The 18,069-nt window shown below is 46.1% G+C and overlaps 1 protein-coding gene across 2 annotated transcripts; it reads right to left on the bottom strand.

Annotated features, from left to right (window-relative positions):
- Nucleotides 1–10,210: 10,210 nt before the first annotated feature.
- On the bottom strand, nt 10,211–18,069 carry LOC119159680 (salivary anticoagulant protein P23). Of its 2 annotated transcripts, XM_075889560.1 has the most exons (6): nt 17,767–18,059; nt 16,594–16,657; nt 14,616–14,669; nt 12,907–13,034; nt 12,206–12,388; nt 10,211–10,809 (listed from the first exon to the last, which is right to left on the bottom strand). In XM_075889560.1, the coding sequence occupies exons 2-6, from the start codon at nt 16,634–16,636 to the stop codon at nt 10,498–10,500; spliced, it is 720 nt and encodes a 239-aa protein (XP_075745675.1). In that variant the 5' UTR covers nt 16,637–16,657; nt 17,767–18,059; the 3' UTR covers nt 10,211–10,497. The 2 variants fall into 2 exon arrangements, with proteins under 2 accessions (XP_075745675.1, XP_075745679.1); XM_075889564.1 differs by lacking the exon at nt 14,616–14,669 and having other exon boundaries at nt 17,767–18,069.

Genomic DNA, 18,069 nt, shown 5'->3' with positions numbered 1-18,069 from the left:
TCAAAACTTTATTCTAAAATTTGTAACGTTTTCAGTTTGAAAGTTCCTTTAGTCTAAGATCTAGATAAAACCTTTATAAAACCTCTCAATCATTGGCCAATCTCCCACAGTGGGTATGAGCCACAAGGGAAGGGCAACAACAACAAGAGCAAGAACAAGAGCGGGGACAAGCCCGTCCACTACTGTGCCAAGCTTTGCCCCTTTGCATGACTTAGTGAAAACTGTCCTCTTTGTTTTTTTGCACAGTTTTCAGTTTTTTCACGGGCAAAAAGCTCGGCTTTCTTATATATTGTAGGTGTATGGGAGAGAGGTATGCCCTGACTATCGCTCCGTTCCATGCTGACACGAAAATAGAAAAGAACGTCCCTTTGTTGAGTCTTCGCATGTCATTACTCGTGCAAAGTCTTCCCATTACTCGTGCAAAGATTTGCTTGAGCAGCCGTTGGTTTCTTTGAGCGGAGAAAAGATGTGTCATGCTTGTTAGCAACACTTATCTCACATGTGCAGACTCTCTGTTATGCCATACTGAAGTTGTGCTTCCACCAGCAATAAGCTTCCGCAGGAAGTTTTGTGTCTATTTTTCTTCCGTCACAGTGTGACCTATCAGTTGACAGTCAGCATTTTCGGTTGCCTTGTCCTTTGCTTTCGTGTCTGTAGTAACACTCATTATTTGTTCCCCGAGCGAACCTTTCGAACTTCCTCTCGTGTCTGTCGACCAGTCTGTTTATCATTCGCTATAATTTTTACTGACTGTCGGTTATTGCTTCTTACTGCTTGTGTTTGATAAGAGTTGGCTGGTACTGACAGTATTCATAAGCATTCAGTTGTATTGTTTACTCACAACAATATAGTCAATAATACGAACGCAGTAAATTGCATGCGCCTCACTCTACTGAAGGCTTCTCATACCATGTACGATTTGTCCCTATACCTAATTGTCACCGCTATCTTTCGTTGCTTTATTACGCATAATTAAAGCCAAGCCTACAGTAACTGATATAAGTGAAATCGAATAACCTAATTACTAATGTTTCCGAACTCTATAAATAAACAATAGTTTTTAACTTGAATGCCTTTTACTGTCGTCTAATGGGCACTTTGAATAGCGATCAGCGCCAACACGTATCAAGTACTGTTACTTGGCCCAAAGAGTGTTCCACACTCGTCGTAATGGCAACAGCCAGCACTGGCTGAAGTTCCCACGTTAAACCCTATAAAGAAAGCGGTGGAGATGAACGCCGCCGTGGCTCAGTTGCACAGCGTCGGATGTGTTATGCGGATGGCACAGGTTCGGGTCCTGCTGATACTGATAGCAAGTTGACTACTCGCAACTTTCACAGATGGTGGCGTCACCATGCGGCATCCGTCGTAACTGTCGTTTGGGGGATGTCCACGCAGCCAGCCTATGCCATCGTTCAGTCGGCCTCACTTAGGCGGTTCACCGGTGCTTTATATTTTGTCGATGGCAATTTCTACTACGGTTATTCTGAAGTCGAACAGGTATTGCGAGTCATAGTAGCAATGATTTACTCTTTATTGCTTGCTTCCTGAGCTAGAAGAATCACAAAATATGTTGGATGCCGCTGTGCAGACGCCGTGCAGTCAAAGGCGAAGTTTCCTGCTTCGCGCGAGCGCGGCCGCTCGATCTTCCCCGGCCATGGCACGAGCAGCGCTTACAAAGCTGTACGTGTATTACTTCACACCGCAGCAGACGATTTTGCCCGGCGTTCAGAACTTATTTTCCTTCAATATACGCCGCACACGCGTTTCTCAACACGAAGTGTCGAATATAATGCACGCTAGAGTCAATGACCTTCTCAGCAAAGTCTTGACAACGTGGTGGCTGCAGCCGAAAATATTACGCAGTTCGAAGTGATGGGCACACCGGCGGCGGCTGCCGGCGCACGGGCTGCACGATCCCCCAAACGACAGCCATGTTGGGCTTGCGCTAGCGCCCTCTCTAAGCGGTGAAAGTTGCGAATTCGTCCACTTTCCTTTCTACACATTCATGGTGCAGTTACTTCTAATATTATCTGCTATGATTTTTGGCACCATTGTTTGTTAGTTCTCATTAATAATAATTATCTACAGGTTATCGGGCACGCCAACACACCCTGGTACGCTTCATCTGACCCAAGCTCGAACCGCATCAGCTTGGACCGTGCAGCAGCAGCCATAAAGTTCATCGCTATCCAGAAAACTGATCGGGATCACCCTGATCTTGATTAAAGTGCTCGTGTTACACCAGTATAATATCCCTAATCAAACTAGAAAATTCACCGGCGTTCTGCGTTGATGTCCCATGTCGGCTGCGTGAACGCAACCGGTGGAAATAATAATCATCGCGTGACCACATACCGAAACGATGTCATCATGGCGCTAAAGATGGCGTAAGTTTATGACGTTTTCATGTCGTCACTGGGACATTCACTTGATGTGGTTATCATACGACATCACTGTTTGGAAAAAAGGGCGTCGATCTCGGAGGCAGCGTTAAACAAGGTCTGCTTCATAGGGCTTTTGGAAGGGGGTGCGAAAAGTTCAGTACATCTTAATTACATCGACTTAAAAAAAAGGATGAATTCCTCGTTCTAGACGAAGGAGGTTGATACACGTGGGATGCTGTTACTGATATTTATTTATTTATCTATGTATTTATTTATTTATTTACTTATTAAATACTTTTTACTGTCCTACATGTTTAGCCCGCATAAGGAACTGAGGCTTTCAGATGTGGCTTATTGCAGTAAGAATAACCGTGCAAATGTCAACATGTTTCTGACATTTCATAGCAAGGCGCTCAGATTTTCACAAGGTTGCCTAGAAAAGTGTACATCTGTGTGCCATGAATATTTAAAAGCAAACATCGCCAGGCTTTTGTGGAACACGCAGCACAGTCACCGCAAAATCTGGAAGAGCCTTTTTTAACGCGATAGCGTTAAAGAGCTGGTTTCGCAGAAATTCTGGCGTCTGCGGCGGCGTCGTTGGTTGTGATAGATAGATAGTTAACTTTATTCGAGTCCGGAAGAATCTTCACCCCGTTTTATAGGGGCAAAACTGCGGGCCGCTCCCACGTTGGGACAGGGAGGCCAAGCCTCACCGCCTCATCGTGGGCCTTCTGGACAGCCCGTAGTTGGTCAAACCAGTCGTGGCTCATGAGGAAAGCAGAGAAGGCTTCCTCCGTCAAGCCGTGGATTGTGTGGTGCTGCAAAGAGTGGCACGCCCAGAGCATGTGCTTAAAGTCGCTAACCACCTCACAGTCGGGACACAGAGGGGAGACTTCTGTGTACCTACTGAAGACGGAGAGTGTGGGATACGACTTTGTCTGCAGAAGCCTGAGAGTCACGGCCTGCGGCCTCGTGAGATTTCGATGTGGCAAGGGGAAAGCCCTGCGGCTCATCTGGTAGTGGCTAGTAATCTCGTTAAAGGTGTAGAGAATGTCCCAGAAGTGGGGTGGGTCAGCTTCCGAAAGGGTCGGACCAAGCCCGTCGCCGGTCCCACCCAGCACACCGGCTTCCCAGTGCCCGGCGCGGCCGGCAAGACTTCGCGCCTGGGCATGGACCAACTAATTGATGTTGGCCAACCCCCCTACCTCGGCGCCTTCGTGCGGCGGGAACCATGTAGTGACGTGGTGAGTCAGCACCTTACCCTCAAGTGCCCTAGCAACTTCCTCACAATCAGCCCAGTTGAGAAAGCTCGAAGGGCTGATCTCGAGTCCGTAAATATCTCTTCTCTGTCCGACCTGAGGATTGCCAGTGCAATGGCCAGTTGCTCTGCCTTACAAGCCGACGACGTGCTGATTGACGCGGCTTTACTTCATAGTAACGGTAATGACTTTACTTCATAGTAACAATAAAATTTGTTTCTGATTCTGATTCTGATTCTGATGATACGCGTCCCTTTAGGTCCACAACGTTAGCAACAAAGAGATTGGAGTCACCTTCGTACTAGGCAGCGTCTACAAAACACGACTCTGCCTCATGCGCATGCGCATACCGCAGAAGCGCGGAGGCGTGAGCCGTCCTCCTGCCAGCGTTGAAAGTTGGATGCACGTTCCTTGGAATAGGGCAGACTGTAATCGCCTGTCGCACACTATTCGAAAGCTGAATGGTCCTATCCATTAAAGTCGTCGGACTGAGCCCGACCTTAGTCAGGATTCCCCTTCCAGCCATCGTAGACGAGAGTCTGGAAATATGTGCGGTCTGCTGAGCTTCAATCACTTCTTCCAATGTGTTGTGTATGCCAAGTCTTGCTAGGTTTTCTGTGCATGTGTGCATTGGGAGTCCGAGGACTCTCTTAATACACTTCCTGCTTAGCGTGTTCAGCTTGTTAATCTCGTGTTTCTGCCGTCTGTGCATGGGAGTGACATAATTCACATGGCTCATCAGAAACGCGTAAAATAGCCTGAGTAGATTATCTTCGCTAAGCCCCCTTTTTTTATTGGAAACCCTTGCAATGAGTCTGAGACTCCTTCAGCATGTCCTGTAAGCTTATCTATAGTACGCCCGTGCTGACCGTTAGCTTCAATAATCATGCCTAGCACCCGCAAAGAACGAACACTGGGGATCTCGCACCCGGATGAAGTTCGTAACCTAATATCTGTCTCCTCGGGAGGCCTCCACCCTTTAGGCGTCGGTCCCCTTCTAGTGGGACGATACAGGAGCAACTCTGATTTAGAAGGTGAGAGACGGAGGCCCATCTGACTAACGTGTTTCTCGACACAATGCACTGCCGCTCGCAGTGCTTCATCAACGCTGCCGTCGGACCCGCCAGAGTACCAGAGAGCGATGTCGTCCGCATATATTGCGCAGCCAACACTCTCCGTTTGCTCAAGCTCGACTGTCAAGCCCTGCATCGCTACGTTAAACAAGAGTGGCGAAATAACTAACCCTTGTGGCGTACCCCGTTGCCCGAGATTGTAAGCCATTGATGTTAGGTCACCCAATTTGATGGTGGCCTTCCTACCTCCGAGAAAGGACTGCACAAATCTGTCAAACTTTTCTTCCAGGTCAAGGCGGGAGATCGAGTCTAGAATATGCCTATGTGACACTTTGTCGAAGTTCTTTTCTAGATCGAGACCGAGAATGGCCCTCGTGTCTCGGGTGTCTCTAATAAATCATGTTTGATAAGTAGCATAGCGTCCTGCGCAGAGAAGTGAGGCCTGAAGCCTATCATGTTGTTTGGAAAAAGATCCTCGTCCTCAATGTGCTTAGAGAACCGATCATTTATCACATGCTCCGCCACCTTGCCCAAGCAAGACGTGAGGGAGATTGGCCGGAGGTTTTCAGCCCCGGGGCAGCGCCCAGGCTTGGGAATAAGAATCACGGACGCAGCCTTCCACTCATCTGGAAAGACACCCGATTCCCATATACGGTTGATCTCTGCCGTTATGATCTTTATCGACCTGTCGTCTAAATTGCGCAGCAGTTTGTTAGTTACGCCATCGGGTCCCGGGGCTGACCGGCCATTGAGCTTTTCTAGTGTTTCGCGAACGTCCGCCTCTTGGAACGGCCTATCAAGGCGCACGGCTGGTTTGCCCTCATATCGCGACCAGGCCAGCCCCGGAGGTCCAGCATCGCCCGCCAGAGGAAGATACCCCCGTGCTAAGCACGTGGCGATTTCGTCATCCCCGTGGTGCTGCCTTTCCGCATGTAGAATTTTATCCACCACCCAGTTCTGGCTGGTTTTGGTCTTATTTCCATGGAGCAGGTGGTTGAGTAGGTTCCATTTCCCACCTATTCGCATCTGTCCATCCACCATGTTACACACTTGCTGCCATTGCTGTCTCTCAAGTACTTGGCAATGTGTCACAATTTTTTTGTTTAGCACGGCTAGCATCTTTCTAAGCCTGCGATTGAGCTTCTGCGTTTTCCACCGAGACAGTAGAGAATCCTTGGCCTCTAGTAAGTGTGCTAATCTGCTATCCATCTGATTAACCTCGAGCTTGGTGTGTATCAACTTGGTCACTTCTTCTACGTCCCCTCTGACACTAGCCATCAAATCTTGGAAGTTCTCCGATGATTTACCCCCTCTTTTCTCTCTGATCTTTCGGAAGTGATCCCAGTCCATGTATTTGAGTGTCCTGGGAGGCTTCCTGCCTACCTGCAACTCTGTGCTGACAATATAGTGATCACTCCCTAATTCTACTCCCAAGTTATCCCAGGAAAATTTCCCTGCCGACTCCACAAATAAGATCGGGAGTCAAATCCTGTGACACAGAGTTGCCAATACTAGTGGGAATGTTGGAATATGTTATTAATGTGAGTCCAAGGTCCACCGCTGCCTGCCAGAGATTCGCGCCTTTGCGTGTGGTGTGTGGGTTACCCCAAGCCTGATGGTGGGCGTTAAAGTCCCCGGCCACAACAATGGGGGCCCTGACCCCCACCTGCTACAGAAACTGCCTTGGCCAACAACGATGTGAAGTGATGCTGCCCCCCTCTAGGAGAACTGTACACGTTGAGGATGAATATGCTATTGTTGAGCTCACCACTCGGGATGACCTCGCCAAAAAGGTATTCAATTTTGCACCTACCCATATTTAAGTCATGCTCGATGAAAGTGTGTTTGTTAGAGACCAGGGTGGTGACCCCCCTACCTTCCGGCCCTTTTTTACGTATGATGTATAGCCCGACAGAGAAACTGTATCCGTTAATACCTCTTGTAATAAGATAATCTGCGATCGCGATGCTCTCGATCTGACAAACTGTTGTAAGGCCGCCCTTTTTTGAGAGAAGCCCCAACAGTTCCATTGCCAGATCGTGAAGTTCAATATGCCATTACTCGCAGCCATCACTAGTGATGCCGGCTGATCCAGCCTGGGTGCTACCATAGGTCGCCCCCAAGGAAGTAGTCCTACTCTTAACCAGCGACTTCACGCCCTTCTTGGCTCTCACTTTGCTCAGCTCTTCTTCAAGCTTGGAAGTCCTAGCACCAAGAGATGCCATCGCCTCGGTCATTTGCTTAAGAGTCTCCTTAATCTCCGCCAAAGAATCCGTGATTTGCACCTGAAAATCGAGCTCCTCATTCCTCATATGCTCAGTAGTGGCCTTTATCTTTGCCGGCCTAACCTCAGAATGGGTGTCCATTGGAACCTCAGCTATTGGCGACTCCCCTATATTCTCAACGGGCCTGTTCGGCCACGATGGAGGAGCGGCATTCACCACCTTAGCTCCCTTGATTTCTTCTATTTCAGCCTTGAGCTGTTTGGCAATGCTTCTGAGAGTAGCATTCTCCTTTCGGATACTACTGACTAGCTCGAAGCTAACATGCTCCGAGTCAGCACCCCCTTTACCTTCGACTGTGACGTCTTCTTGGTTTTGGTGGCCCACGGTCCCTTGTCAGCCCCTGGTGTCGTGATGCGCACCGAAGAGGTACTAGGTAGCGATCTTGCCCTGGAGGCTGATCGCCCTCTGGATCGTGATCGGTTGCCCTTGGTTCGGGAGCGACAGTGCTGTGTCGCATTGGCACCCCCTGGCTTGTCCGTGTGCAGTGGTGGGAAGTCTTCATCCACGGCGTAGCCTCGCTGAAAACCCAGGTTGCAGTCTTGCCTCTGTCTTTCCTTTCTCCTGTGACGCACAACATACGGGATCTGGAAGCGCTGCTTGCATTTTCTGTCTGCTGTTACGTGTGCTCCTCCGCAAAGTTTGCACATCGGCTTGCACTCGTGTTCCTCCGATGGAGATTTCTTGCCGCATCCTCTGAATATGATTTCATCTGGCGTAGGACATACGTCAGCGCGATGTCCGACCTTGCCACATGCGTAGCAAACATCGGTCTGCCTTCTGAACAATGTGCAGCGAAACATGCTCGCACCACAAATAACATGATCGGGAACTTTGAGTCTATCGAACAGATTCACCACCGCTTTCGAGTTTTTGATTCGCTTTGCTTCAAGAGCCGTTGGGTTCCTGTCATGAGCAATCAGGGCCTGAAGTTTCACCGGGTCGATGTCGAGGTCTACCCCTCGTATGACCCCTTTGCAAGTGTCGTCCGGGGCAGCCATATATGCATTGACTTCGTACTCCACACCGCTTAACGCAACACCGGATATGCTGGCATACGCCCTGGTGTTCTTCTCCGTCAGAGTGCTCACCACCGCAATGTTTTGCATGACATTGGGACAAACTACATCCTCGGCGATTTCTTCCTCGCCCAGATTCGCCGCCCTGGCGAGGGCGAATGCAAACTTGATTTGGCTGACATGCCTCTATAGAGGCATGTTAGTCGAGGCCATTGCGTGGGCGGACAATCACCCACAAATGATCTTTCGGAAGCTGTGGCATCCTTGACGCGGCTATGACTTGCTTTTTGACGTTTGTGAGTAACCGACGAGGCTGCGACACCGTCGCCACGCCGGGCTTCGCTCTGGGCGCCTCGCCCGTATATAGCGTCGGGTACGGTTTTGGCTTTCCGTCGATTAACAGCCGTGGTCCAACCAGGAGATTGAAGTTCCTCGGGTGAAACATCCTCTCCTTCTACCTCAACTTGCATAGACATGGCGCAAGCGGTTACACGACGGCGAATAGCGGGAACGCACCGTGCGTTTCGCAGCTGTCGCGAACACCTGCGCTCAGTTGGCGCGAACGCCCAGGCTTAGCTCGGTGCCTGCTCGACGCTGGCAGACAAGTCGTCCCAAAATGATGAAAAAGGGCGCCCACCTCGAAATCTAGGTGTCCACGGGTTCTTGGTGCTCAGGCCGATACGGTGAATATATAAGGTCAATGTTCGGTGTCCAAAAAAACGCTGCACAACATTGAAAACGACGGAGCCGATAGGAGCGCGTCCGCACACCTCGGCGACCGCAGCGCCTCCGTTGGTTGTGAGCGAAAAATTATCTTATGCGTGACCAAAAAATAAAAAACGATACATGTAAAGTAAATAATAAAAAGATCCCAGGTCAGAGTGGGCGTTGAACTCGGGTCATTTGGGTTCGAGTGGAGATCAAACCCGGGTAGTTTGCGTGGCAAGCGGTGTTCTACCACACAGACTCACGTCTGCTTGTGAATACAGTGAAAGTAACTTCTTTTGCTTGTAAATGTAGTGAAAGTAACAGATGCGTTACAAGCAAACAGGTCCTGTATATACATTCTTCATAGTACAACATGAAATATTGCAACGAATATACGTGGTACAAGGACACATTGCCATCGGGCGTCAGAACATGTAATTATCCTAATGACTTCATGGTTAAAAGCCGGTCACCGTTAAACGCCAATCAGTTCACAAAGATTTCATGCATTAGGTGTTTGAAGTACGCACTAAAACAGGATATCACTATTGTGTTCAGCTCTTAAAAACGAAGCCTAAACGTCCGCCAATTTTAGACACTCTTTGTGTAACTATAGTACAAGCACTGTTACGGTGTTTCCACAGGCTACGCCATAAATCATCGTAATTTTGGTGTAGTGGAAAAGCATTCAGACGCCATCATTCGTAATTCTTCGGAGAAGCGTGGTACCCGCTACACACTCGCAAAGAATTTTGTGCACTTCTTTCATGCTGTGACTAACGTCGATGAACAATTGCGCTGGAGTTGGGTCGGAGTGTTCGACGACCCGCTCGTTACGTGATTTTTATTACATGACGCCTGGTTGCTCCTTTGCTGTTCTAAAGCGTTTCATTACTCATATTAACGCGATTACTTTCCTGACATGAAGCCTGCCTGAGGCCAGTTGGCCGCGGAGCACCAGCGTGGGTCAGCGGTAGCGTGCTAAGCTGGAGCATAGAAAACCCGGGTACAGTAGCGGTTGCGGTCGTGGCGGCGCACAACTCCCGTGCCAAAAACAACCCTTGTTGTCATCTCATGACAGCTTTCGCTTTGAAGTAGTTGCGCCAAGCACATTTTTTCGCAGTCCAATGAAACTGGTCAGGAATGAATAGATATTTATTAAGTTCTCCTCATATGCCTGAGCATGTGCATGTTGAGAATCGTTCTGATGTAAAAGTTTCTTTGCGTTCAGACATTCCTTTGGTGGTCTCAAATGGGTGGCTCACTAGAGCAGCAACTACATTTATGTAACTTATGCCTCTTCTATTCGCAAACAAGTCGGAATAATTTTGAGTGAATTGTGTGCGCCAAAGCTTAGTGCTTTTAGACTGTGCCGCACTGCTTCGAGAACACAAAGTGGGTGCACCACATAACGCGTCATCTGAGGCACAATATTAGCCCTCTTCTTTACGACAAAGACACATAGGTAAAGACACGAACATATTCATGGATAGTTTCTTTATTTCTGGAACGTGTTGCTTCTTCTGGAACCACTGTAGTGTTACAGAACCGTCACTAAAGGTGTTCTTTTCGCATAAGCCATAAGATGAATTTGATATCACTGAGTAAAGCGAATAATGGTGCAGGGAATAGTAAAAATTTAGTGCAGTGACTAATAGGAGCGTTTAGAATAGGAAACCAACAAGGAGTGGTTACGCTTTGAAATACCTTGTCACTTCATCGTAACACTGAGCCAAGGTCACTGCGGTCAGTGATCTCACATATTGTACTTAATAATAGATGGGGTTCCTGTACAGCTCTACAGAACGGGGGAGAAGCGACTTGTACTCAAAGAAAATGCGCCGTAGCTCTTTCTCAACTTTAGTCGCGATTTCTTCCTTGAACTTCTCACTGCGACCCTTGTTGAGGCTGAGGTTGTTGTCGTACGTGACGTCGAGCGTAATGTCCACAATATGAAATGCACGGAGAATTCCGATGCCCGGGCCGACAGGAGTGATGGCTTCGAAATGAACATTGCTGTCCGCCACATCGACGTTCACCCAAATCGTCTTCCAACTAGCCATCAGGGAGTCTCCTTTTACCTACGTTGAGCATTAACAAAATGATTAGCTCACTCACTCCGAGGGGTACCACCGGGTTGTGATATCAGATACTTAACTACCTACTGACTGGATTCCAGATTCTTTGACATCGCTGTTACTCATTCTAATGTGCTGTGTTCTTTAAAAAATAGCAATGTATGACTGCTGAGCTCACCTGAGGAGATTATCGCATACGTCCAGCTTTCGTTCGGTCAGATTTCCGCTCAGGCCATTGGCCAAAAGCAGCCTATTCGAGGATGACAGCTGGCTTATGGCTAGTTATAAGTGAGCAAGGAGTTAAGCGTTCTAAAGCCGAACAAATAACGAGCGTGTATGTGATGTCCATCTGATTCTTCGAATGCCATTGTGTGTAGTAATATTCTTGCTTTGAGATGTTTAAAATCAGACCCATTCTCTGCAGATCTGGTGCTTAGCTGTATGCATCCAATGCTCCATGTAGCTCAATCCAGGTGCGTCTTAGGCACTTAGGTTGATTAGAATATGTTTTTGTGCTTTTTTAACTGGAAGTACCAGTCGAAAAGAATTCGTTCGCTGAGATGTCAAACTTGTCCTCGCAACGACCACTCGGATACAATAAATAGGTAGTTCCCAACCCATCATCATCTTCTTCATCAGCCTGGTGACACCCACTGCAGAACAAAGGCCTCTCCCGTGTTCCGTCAATTATCCAATCTTGTGCTTTCTGCTGCCACGTCATACATCCAAACGTCTAGATCTCATATGCCCCCCTAATTTTCTGTCACCCTCTCACGCGTTTGCCTTCTCTTAAAATCTAGACAGTCATTCTTTATGAGCAGCGGCTAACCTGTCAATGCTCTACATGCCCACCCCATGTCCATTACTTTTTGATTTCAACTATGTTATCTTTAACTCCCGTTTCTTCCCTGACCCACTCTGCTCTTTTCCCTTCTTAAGATAGTACACCTTTTCCTTTCCGTTTCTCGCTGCGTCATCCTTGATTTAGGTTGAACACCGTTGCCAAGCCTCCAGGTTGCTGCTTTCTAAGTAAGTACAGGTAAAATGCTTCCTCTTGAAGAAACTTCCTCCGTATTCAAAGATTGGACTGGGAGGACAATTAATGTTGCAGGGCAGCTTAGTTCTGTTGAAGGTGTCATCGAACACTTCGAAATGTCAAGAAACTGTGCCCCCCCCCCCCCGTGTGTGTGTGTGTGTGTGTGTGTGTGTGTGTGTGTGTGTGTGTGTGTGTGTGTGTGTGTGTGTGTGTGTGTGTGTGTGTGTGCGGCTTGTCGCTAGTCGACAATCAATCATCCGTTGAGGCAATGCACTCTAGTAAATGCTATTCTCAACTCTAAAGTTATCAATGAGGTTGCTAAAACATGCTGTCACTGCACAGCGCAATATCCAATCAACGTACCAGCGAAGTGAACGTAATGTTGAGTCCCTGTATGACAAGGTCGCAAGAGACGACGGTTCGTCCATCGTGAAAGAAAGGAACCTCACAGTCCCCTTTACGCCGCAGAGCAGTGTCCAGTCCTCGGACTTCACCACGTGTCATGTTCACAGTCAAGTCCCGATTGGTTATCCGGTTCTTGGGTACCTGCCGGATGTATGCCACGCAGAAAAGAAGCATACTTTAGTGACACCATAATTGATGTCATTTTTTGTCGTTCATCAAACACAATAACGCAGTGGCAAATCCACTGTAGCATGTTATAATGCCTTATAATTAATGCATGTCGTGACGACACGAGACATGAAGCAACCTTCCCAGTTCCAGAGGGTGGCTCGAGCTGGGTTCGATGACCAGCCCCTGGTCATTTGCTTCAAGAGAAACGGAACATGAAAATGCTGCATACATATCGAATGTGTACAACGTTCCAGTCTACAACATGCACGTGAAACGTACGTACTGTGTAGGGAAGAAACTCGCCGGGCAATGCGTGGAGTTAGAAAAAGGATAACGTGGAGGAATCGATGAACTGATCGACAACGACACCTAAAGGAGCGACCATATGTGTTTTTTTCCTCAATTAGACGAGAAAGTTTGAATAATATGAACTGCGATGTCGATTATGCAACGCCGCAGAAATCTGACACTAATTGTGGTAACCTTACCGTGAAAATGAAGTCCCCAATGGTCGCGTAGGGGTAAAGCCGCGGTGATTCCCTCACGCGTGGTGGCTGATTATCCTTGAAGATGTTGTCCACGAAAGTATTCGCATCACTGATGCCCACCGGCGACACTGTAAGGATATACCCAGAGGATGAGAATATTGTCAGCATTTAGCGTTCAAAAAGTGTGGCTCTTTTTTTTTTGTAACGCAATGTCCAGACTGTGGAGAAACCTTGGTCAAGTGCTGTTCGCTGCAGGTTATGTTGGAAATTGTCATATGTTGAAATGATGGTACCCAAAAGCTCTGTAAACGGTAGTAAAGGCGTAGGCATAGAAAGCAGGTGTGCTTGCGCTCACACCAGCATTAGTGAGCTCAACGACATTCTCGTGTCATCATAGACTCTTATAACCATTAATTCTTTCATATCCACTTTCTCCTTTTCTATAGTTAACAAGCGCTTTCTTTAGGTTAACCTCCTCGTCTTTGCTTTATCACACACTTTCTTTCAACGAACGCTTCGAAATGCACTATCCTCGTTAAATTGGACATGTTACCCTGTAACCTGTGGATTCTGCTTCGGCTGAGACAGGCTTTTATGTGCGCGTTTTGTCGGGGCACCGCAAGCATTGGGACAAAGGCAGATTCAGTGATCCTGATGAAAAAATCCGCTGATTTGGTGACTGTGCAACGCAAAGACATGGAAATACAGACGATAAAGACGACAGGAAGACAGCGCTTGTCTTCGTGTCATCTTCATCGTCTATGTTTTGTGTTTTTGCGTCATGCTGTTACTTCATCAGGCACCTTCACCAACTCGTTCAGCTGTCATTGCTACTGTACGAGAAGCCATTTAATGACAGGCTGCTTACTAGCTTAGATGTATTACCGCACGCCGCAAGCATCTTGTAAGTATACTTTCATTTTACATATGTATATGTAAGAATATACGTACAGCCGAGATTACTGCCTTTATTGCGCTTATTTCTTCAAAATGCATGCAGACAGTTATGGTAGCAGCAGAGCAGTAAATGGGAAGATATTTCCCGTGCTGGAAACTCTGCAGTGCAATTTTTGTATCACTCGCAATATTTTACAAAACGTCCCTTTCCCAATGTATGTTAAACTGATTGATACATGGTACGATAAAGCCTGTACATCTACCTTGCTTGAACAGTTACTGAACACAAGTTATCCCTTCTATCACCCAGGACAAGCCAGAGCACTTCGTCACCTTCGCGCCTTGGCTAGACGATGGTACCTAACCAGCTACCCGATGCTGCTTGCATAAAGAGACAGCCGCACGTATTCGTTTAAGCGGGGAAGCAGTGCATTTCACTTCCACAGTGGTCACGAAAGTGTTTTCTTTACAAGTGACCTCCATATTACATGCAAAAGAGATGCTATTACTATTGCCTGAACTGTGCCAAACCGGAGTGTCAATAATTTCCTAAATTCTTTTTCATGGTAAGCGGGATGGTTCTATGAAACATTCGAAGATTTCAAACGGGAGACCTGCGCTCAGCCTCGCTTTTGAAGCAGAGCGTGGAAAAACGCAGTGAGGGCTGTAACAACATCAATGTACTTTTTTTGCAAATGAAAAAATTACTTTAATAGCTGAAATTACTTGTTAACGTGAAATAGCCACAAAACCCCGCTGCTCAAAATATGAAACTATGCACATGAAAATCTGAGAACAGCAGCAGTACTCACGGTCAAACAGCATTCTAAATGAAGGCGTGCTTGATGAGGGAGAGCCTTTGGACACTGTTCAAAATGATACATGCATTGGCGGGCATCTCGTTAGAGTGTGATCACGCTGGGGTGTATGCGACAAAAGGCCCATGGATAAAAAGGAACCTTATTACGACCGAGTTGGTTGCCACATCAAACAGGTACGGTGTAAGAGACAACGCAGCACCTTTTGTGCGGCCATTTAAATACTGTGCTGGTTAAAACGCTGGCTAAGAAGTACTGCACTGGCTAAGTCTGCTTCCAAGGACCATTATCATTGTTAAAACTAGTCCTATATATACGCTCAAGCACCTGATAATTATCGCCATTCTGATAACCACGAAAATCCATAAATACAAAAAAATGAAAGACAGAAACCAAGAATAGTACGGAGGTTCGTTTGTATTCGTGGCGGAAAAAAATTTGCAATAAAATTTGAAACATCCGAAACACTAAAGCAATAAAACTTTAAGCATCAGACTTATCAAAGATGATCGTAGATGTGATTTGTGTAATACGCCTCCTTAAGGTTGACACTCTAATGTTTTAGCGTTCGAACTAATAGAGTTAAAGCTGCCAAAATAGAATGACAACTATGTGATATTTACAACTCCAGCACTGAATGTAAGGTGTCATCGACTTACGTCAGCTCTTCTAACCTGGATGGTAGTAAGATTAAGGATAAAAAAAAAACAGGCTAAGCGTGATTTTCCAGTGCTTATTGGTGTTGAGTGCATATATCTTTTGTACTAACATAGCTTTCAAAAAGCAAAAAAAAAAGAAAGAAAGGAACCACGTTATGCCGTGACATCCACTCTACTTCGCACGAGTTTTTACTCTGATGCCGATATGACAACGCAGAATGGCGTTTACGCCAGAAGTGATCGCGATCATGCCTATGACAGGTTTTGTAAACAAGAAAATGTTGCTTTTTATGAGACATAGTTACTGTTATTACATCCTACTAGGGGAAACAAAAACAATACATATGCCATACTTGGATTAACCAGCATGCTTAACAGAATAGGGGTTAAAAAAGAAAACTTACCTATGATATCGTGAGGCTGTTATTTACAAGATCAATATTATACCGCTATAAACGAAACACTGGTTTTAAAATTATCTACTACCAGTCTTTGGCTGTTGGCAAAAATATAACAACGTCCACGAATACTATGACATGTAATCAATGATTCGCCTAATACTCTTAGGCTGTCAGCCCCAATAATACTTCAAGTTATAGTGAATGCAAGATACCCATTCCCACACACGCGTGCCCTAATAGAAATAAAACAATTATTTGTTTGCCAGCGTCGACTACGTGCATTCGAATAGTCGTAATGCTTTTACTAACATCCTGTTGCTAGCTCCTACATAACTGGCAAACTAGATTATTCGCCATCCGGTAACGGCATAAAAACTGTTATGCACTTCATTTCCAGATTCAGACAAAACGTCACCTCTGGATTGGATCACGTGGAAACTGTCCCTGTTAAGCATGTGACTTCAGTCATTACCAATTCTCAATAATAATTGCTCAGATGTTATAAACTTGCACACTTCCCGGTGACGTTAACGTGGCACGTGTTGTTAGTTGGTGAGACAGCAAGCTATACTGACTGATACCAGTTCTACCAATAATGTCCCAATTTTTCGCAATGTTGGTAAAGAGAAGGTACCTAAACTTCCTCATTAAGTACCACGTCTTCATTAATATGTTATTAGCTATCCTGACAAGGAAAATGTATTGCCATGGCGTTATTGCTATTTAATAAAGAATGCTTAGCACCATATACAATTCATAGCGTCAGTTGGTTCGTTTATATGACAAAAGCATTTGACTGTGTTAGCCAGAATGATATCCTGTCGCAGTTGCGAAGCCATGCAGTACGTTACATTGCCATCTATCTGCGCAGAGTGCCAAAAAAAAACTTGTGCATATACGCCAGAAACTCACCATAACTGGCACTTGCCAGCATTATTACGCAGAACGTCCACATCGTGATAAGAAATGGATTGCCCTGAAACGAATAATAAACAGGAAAATTATACGGAAAATAGGGTAATATGTATAACCTCTGCTGTAGTTCCATCCTTTCTCCATCAAGCTAAACACAGTGGAATCATTGCTTACCTTCAAGGCAAGCCGTTTTATTCAATTGAGATGGTCCCTCAGTTATAACGATTTCGTCATCACGATACATATAAACTTTCTTTTTATGCCGACATTTTGTCTTCGATGTTGCTTCTGCCATGTTATAAAATTGAGTTTACTAGCACGGCAGCCAACTCAAGAGCGTATTCACTGTTTCGGGGCTACTTTTTACTACTTGTAAAATGTAGGCTTCTTTACGATAAACTAGCTCTACCAGAGTAACCTTTAAGGAGTATATCGGGATTCCACATTGTTACCCAAGTAAAAGCCGCGTCCTCTGTAATATGTCGCGCGCATTCATCCAGATGCCTCCCGATTCTGATCGCGGCAGACGCATTTAGACGGAAGTGAAATGCCAGCGGCCCGTGTACCGGGGGAAGACCGGTACTCGTCAGAGAACACCTATATGGCTTCAAGTAGCCGAGCCATCCACTGCTGATATTAAATGCTGGTATTTTATGTCTGAAGACCACTACGATTTTGATAAGAGGCACCGTAGTGGGGCTTCGGAGATTTCGACCACATGCGGTTCTCTAACGAGAGCCGAACTCTGAGCACATGGGCCTCTAGAACTTTTGCGTCTATCGGAATGCGGCCGCCATGCCCAAGATTCAAGTTCGAAACCTCTGTTTCAGCAGTCGAACAACCATGACCACAAGGCTGTGGTAGTTGGTATTTACTGCTCCGTGCTTTCAATACCATTCCTTTGGCGCATACTCCCCAAAGTTTAGCTAATAATAATAATAATAATAATAATAATAATAATAATAATAATAATAATAATAATAATAATAATAATAATAATAATAATAATAATAATAAGATAATATAGGCACGTAAGGTCAATTTGTTTAACTCCTATCCGTCAAATTATCAAAACTAGGACTCTTCCACCACAAAGTACGCAAGAGAAGCTTGTGTGCTATACGATGAACGAAACATAATGAAAGACGATGTAAAAGAGCTGTCGCTCACCTGGCAACTGTTCGTAGCAAGAAGTTTCGCCCAACTGTACTAGGCAGCGCCAACGTTCCAGCTCGGATATATACTGAAATCCCAGTGTGGGACTTCTGTCTTATCCTCGCAACATCCGCCATTTTCCCTGTCGGGGTGATGGGGGAAAGACTCCGGCGTAGTTTCACAATATCGGTTCACCAGACGAAAGAGACAAAAAAGCAAACCCATGTTTACAAAGCTCTATTTCAGCATCTCGGTATCGCGGTGTACAAAGCGTGTGTGAAATCCGATGTGTTAGCGGCATAATCTCTTTAGCAGCTT

The sequence above is a fragment of the Rhipicephalus microplus genome, chromosome 1 (genome assembly GCF_043290135.1).
Source record: "Rhipicephalus microplus isolate Deutch F79 chromosome 1, USDA_Rmic, whole genome shotgun sequence".
Classification (NCBI taxonomy): Eukaryota; Metazoa; Arthropoda; class Arachnida; order Ixodida; family Ixodidae; genus Rhipicephalus; species Rhipicephalus microplus.
The sequence above is the reverse complement of the archived record's forward strand: the minus strand, read 5'-3'. Positions and strand labels throughout refer to the sequence as shown.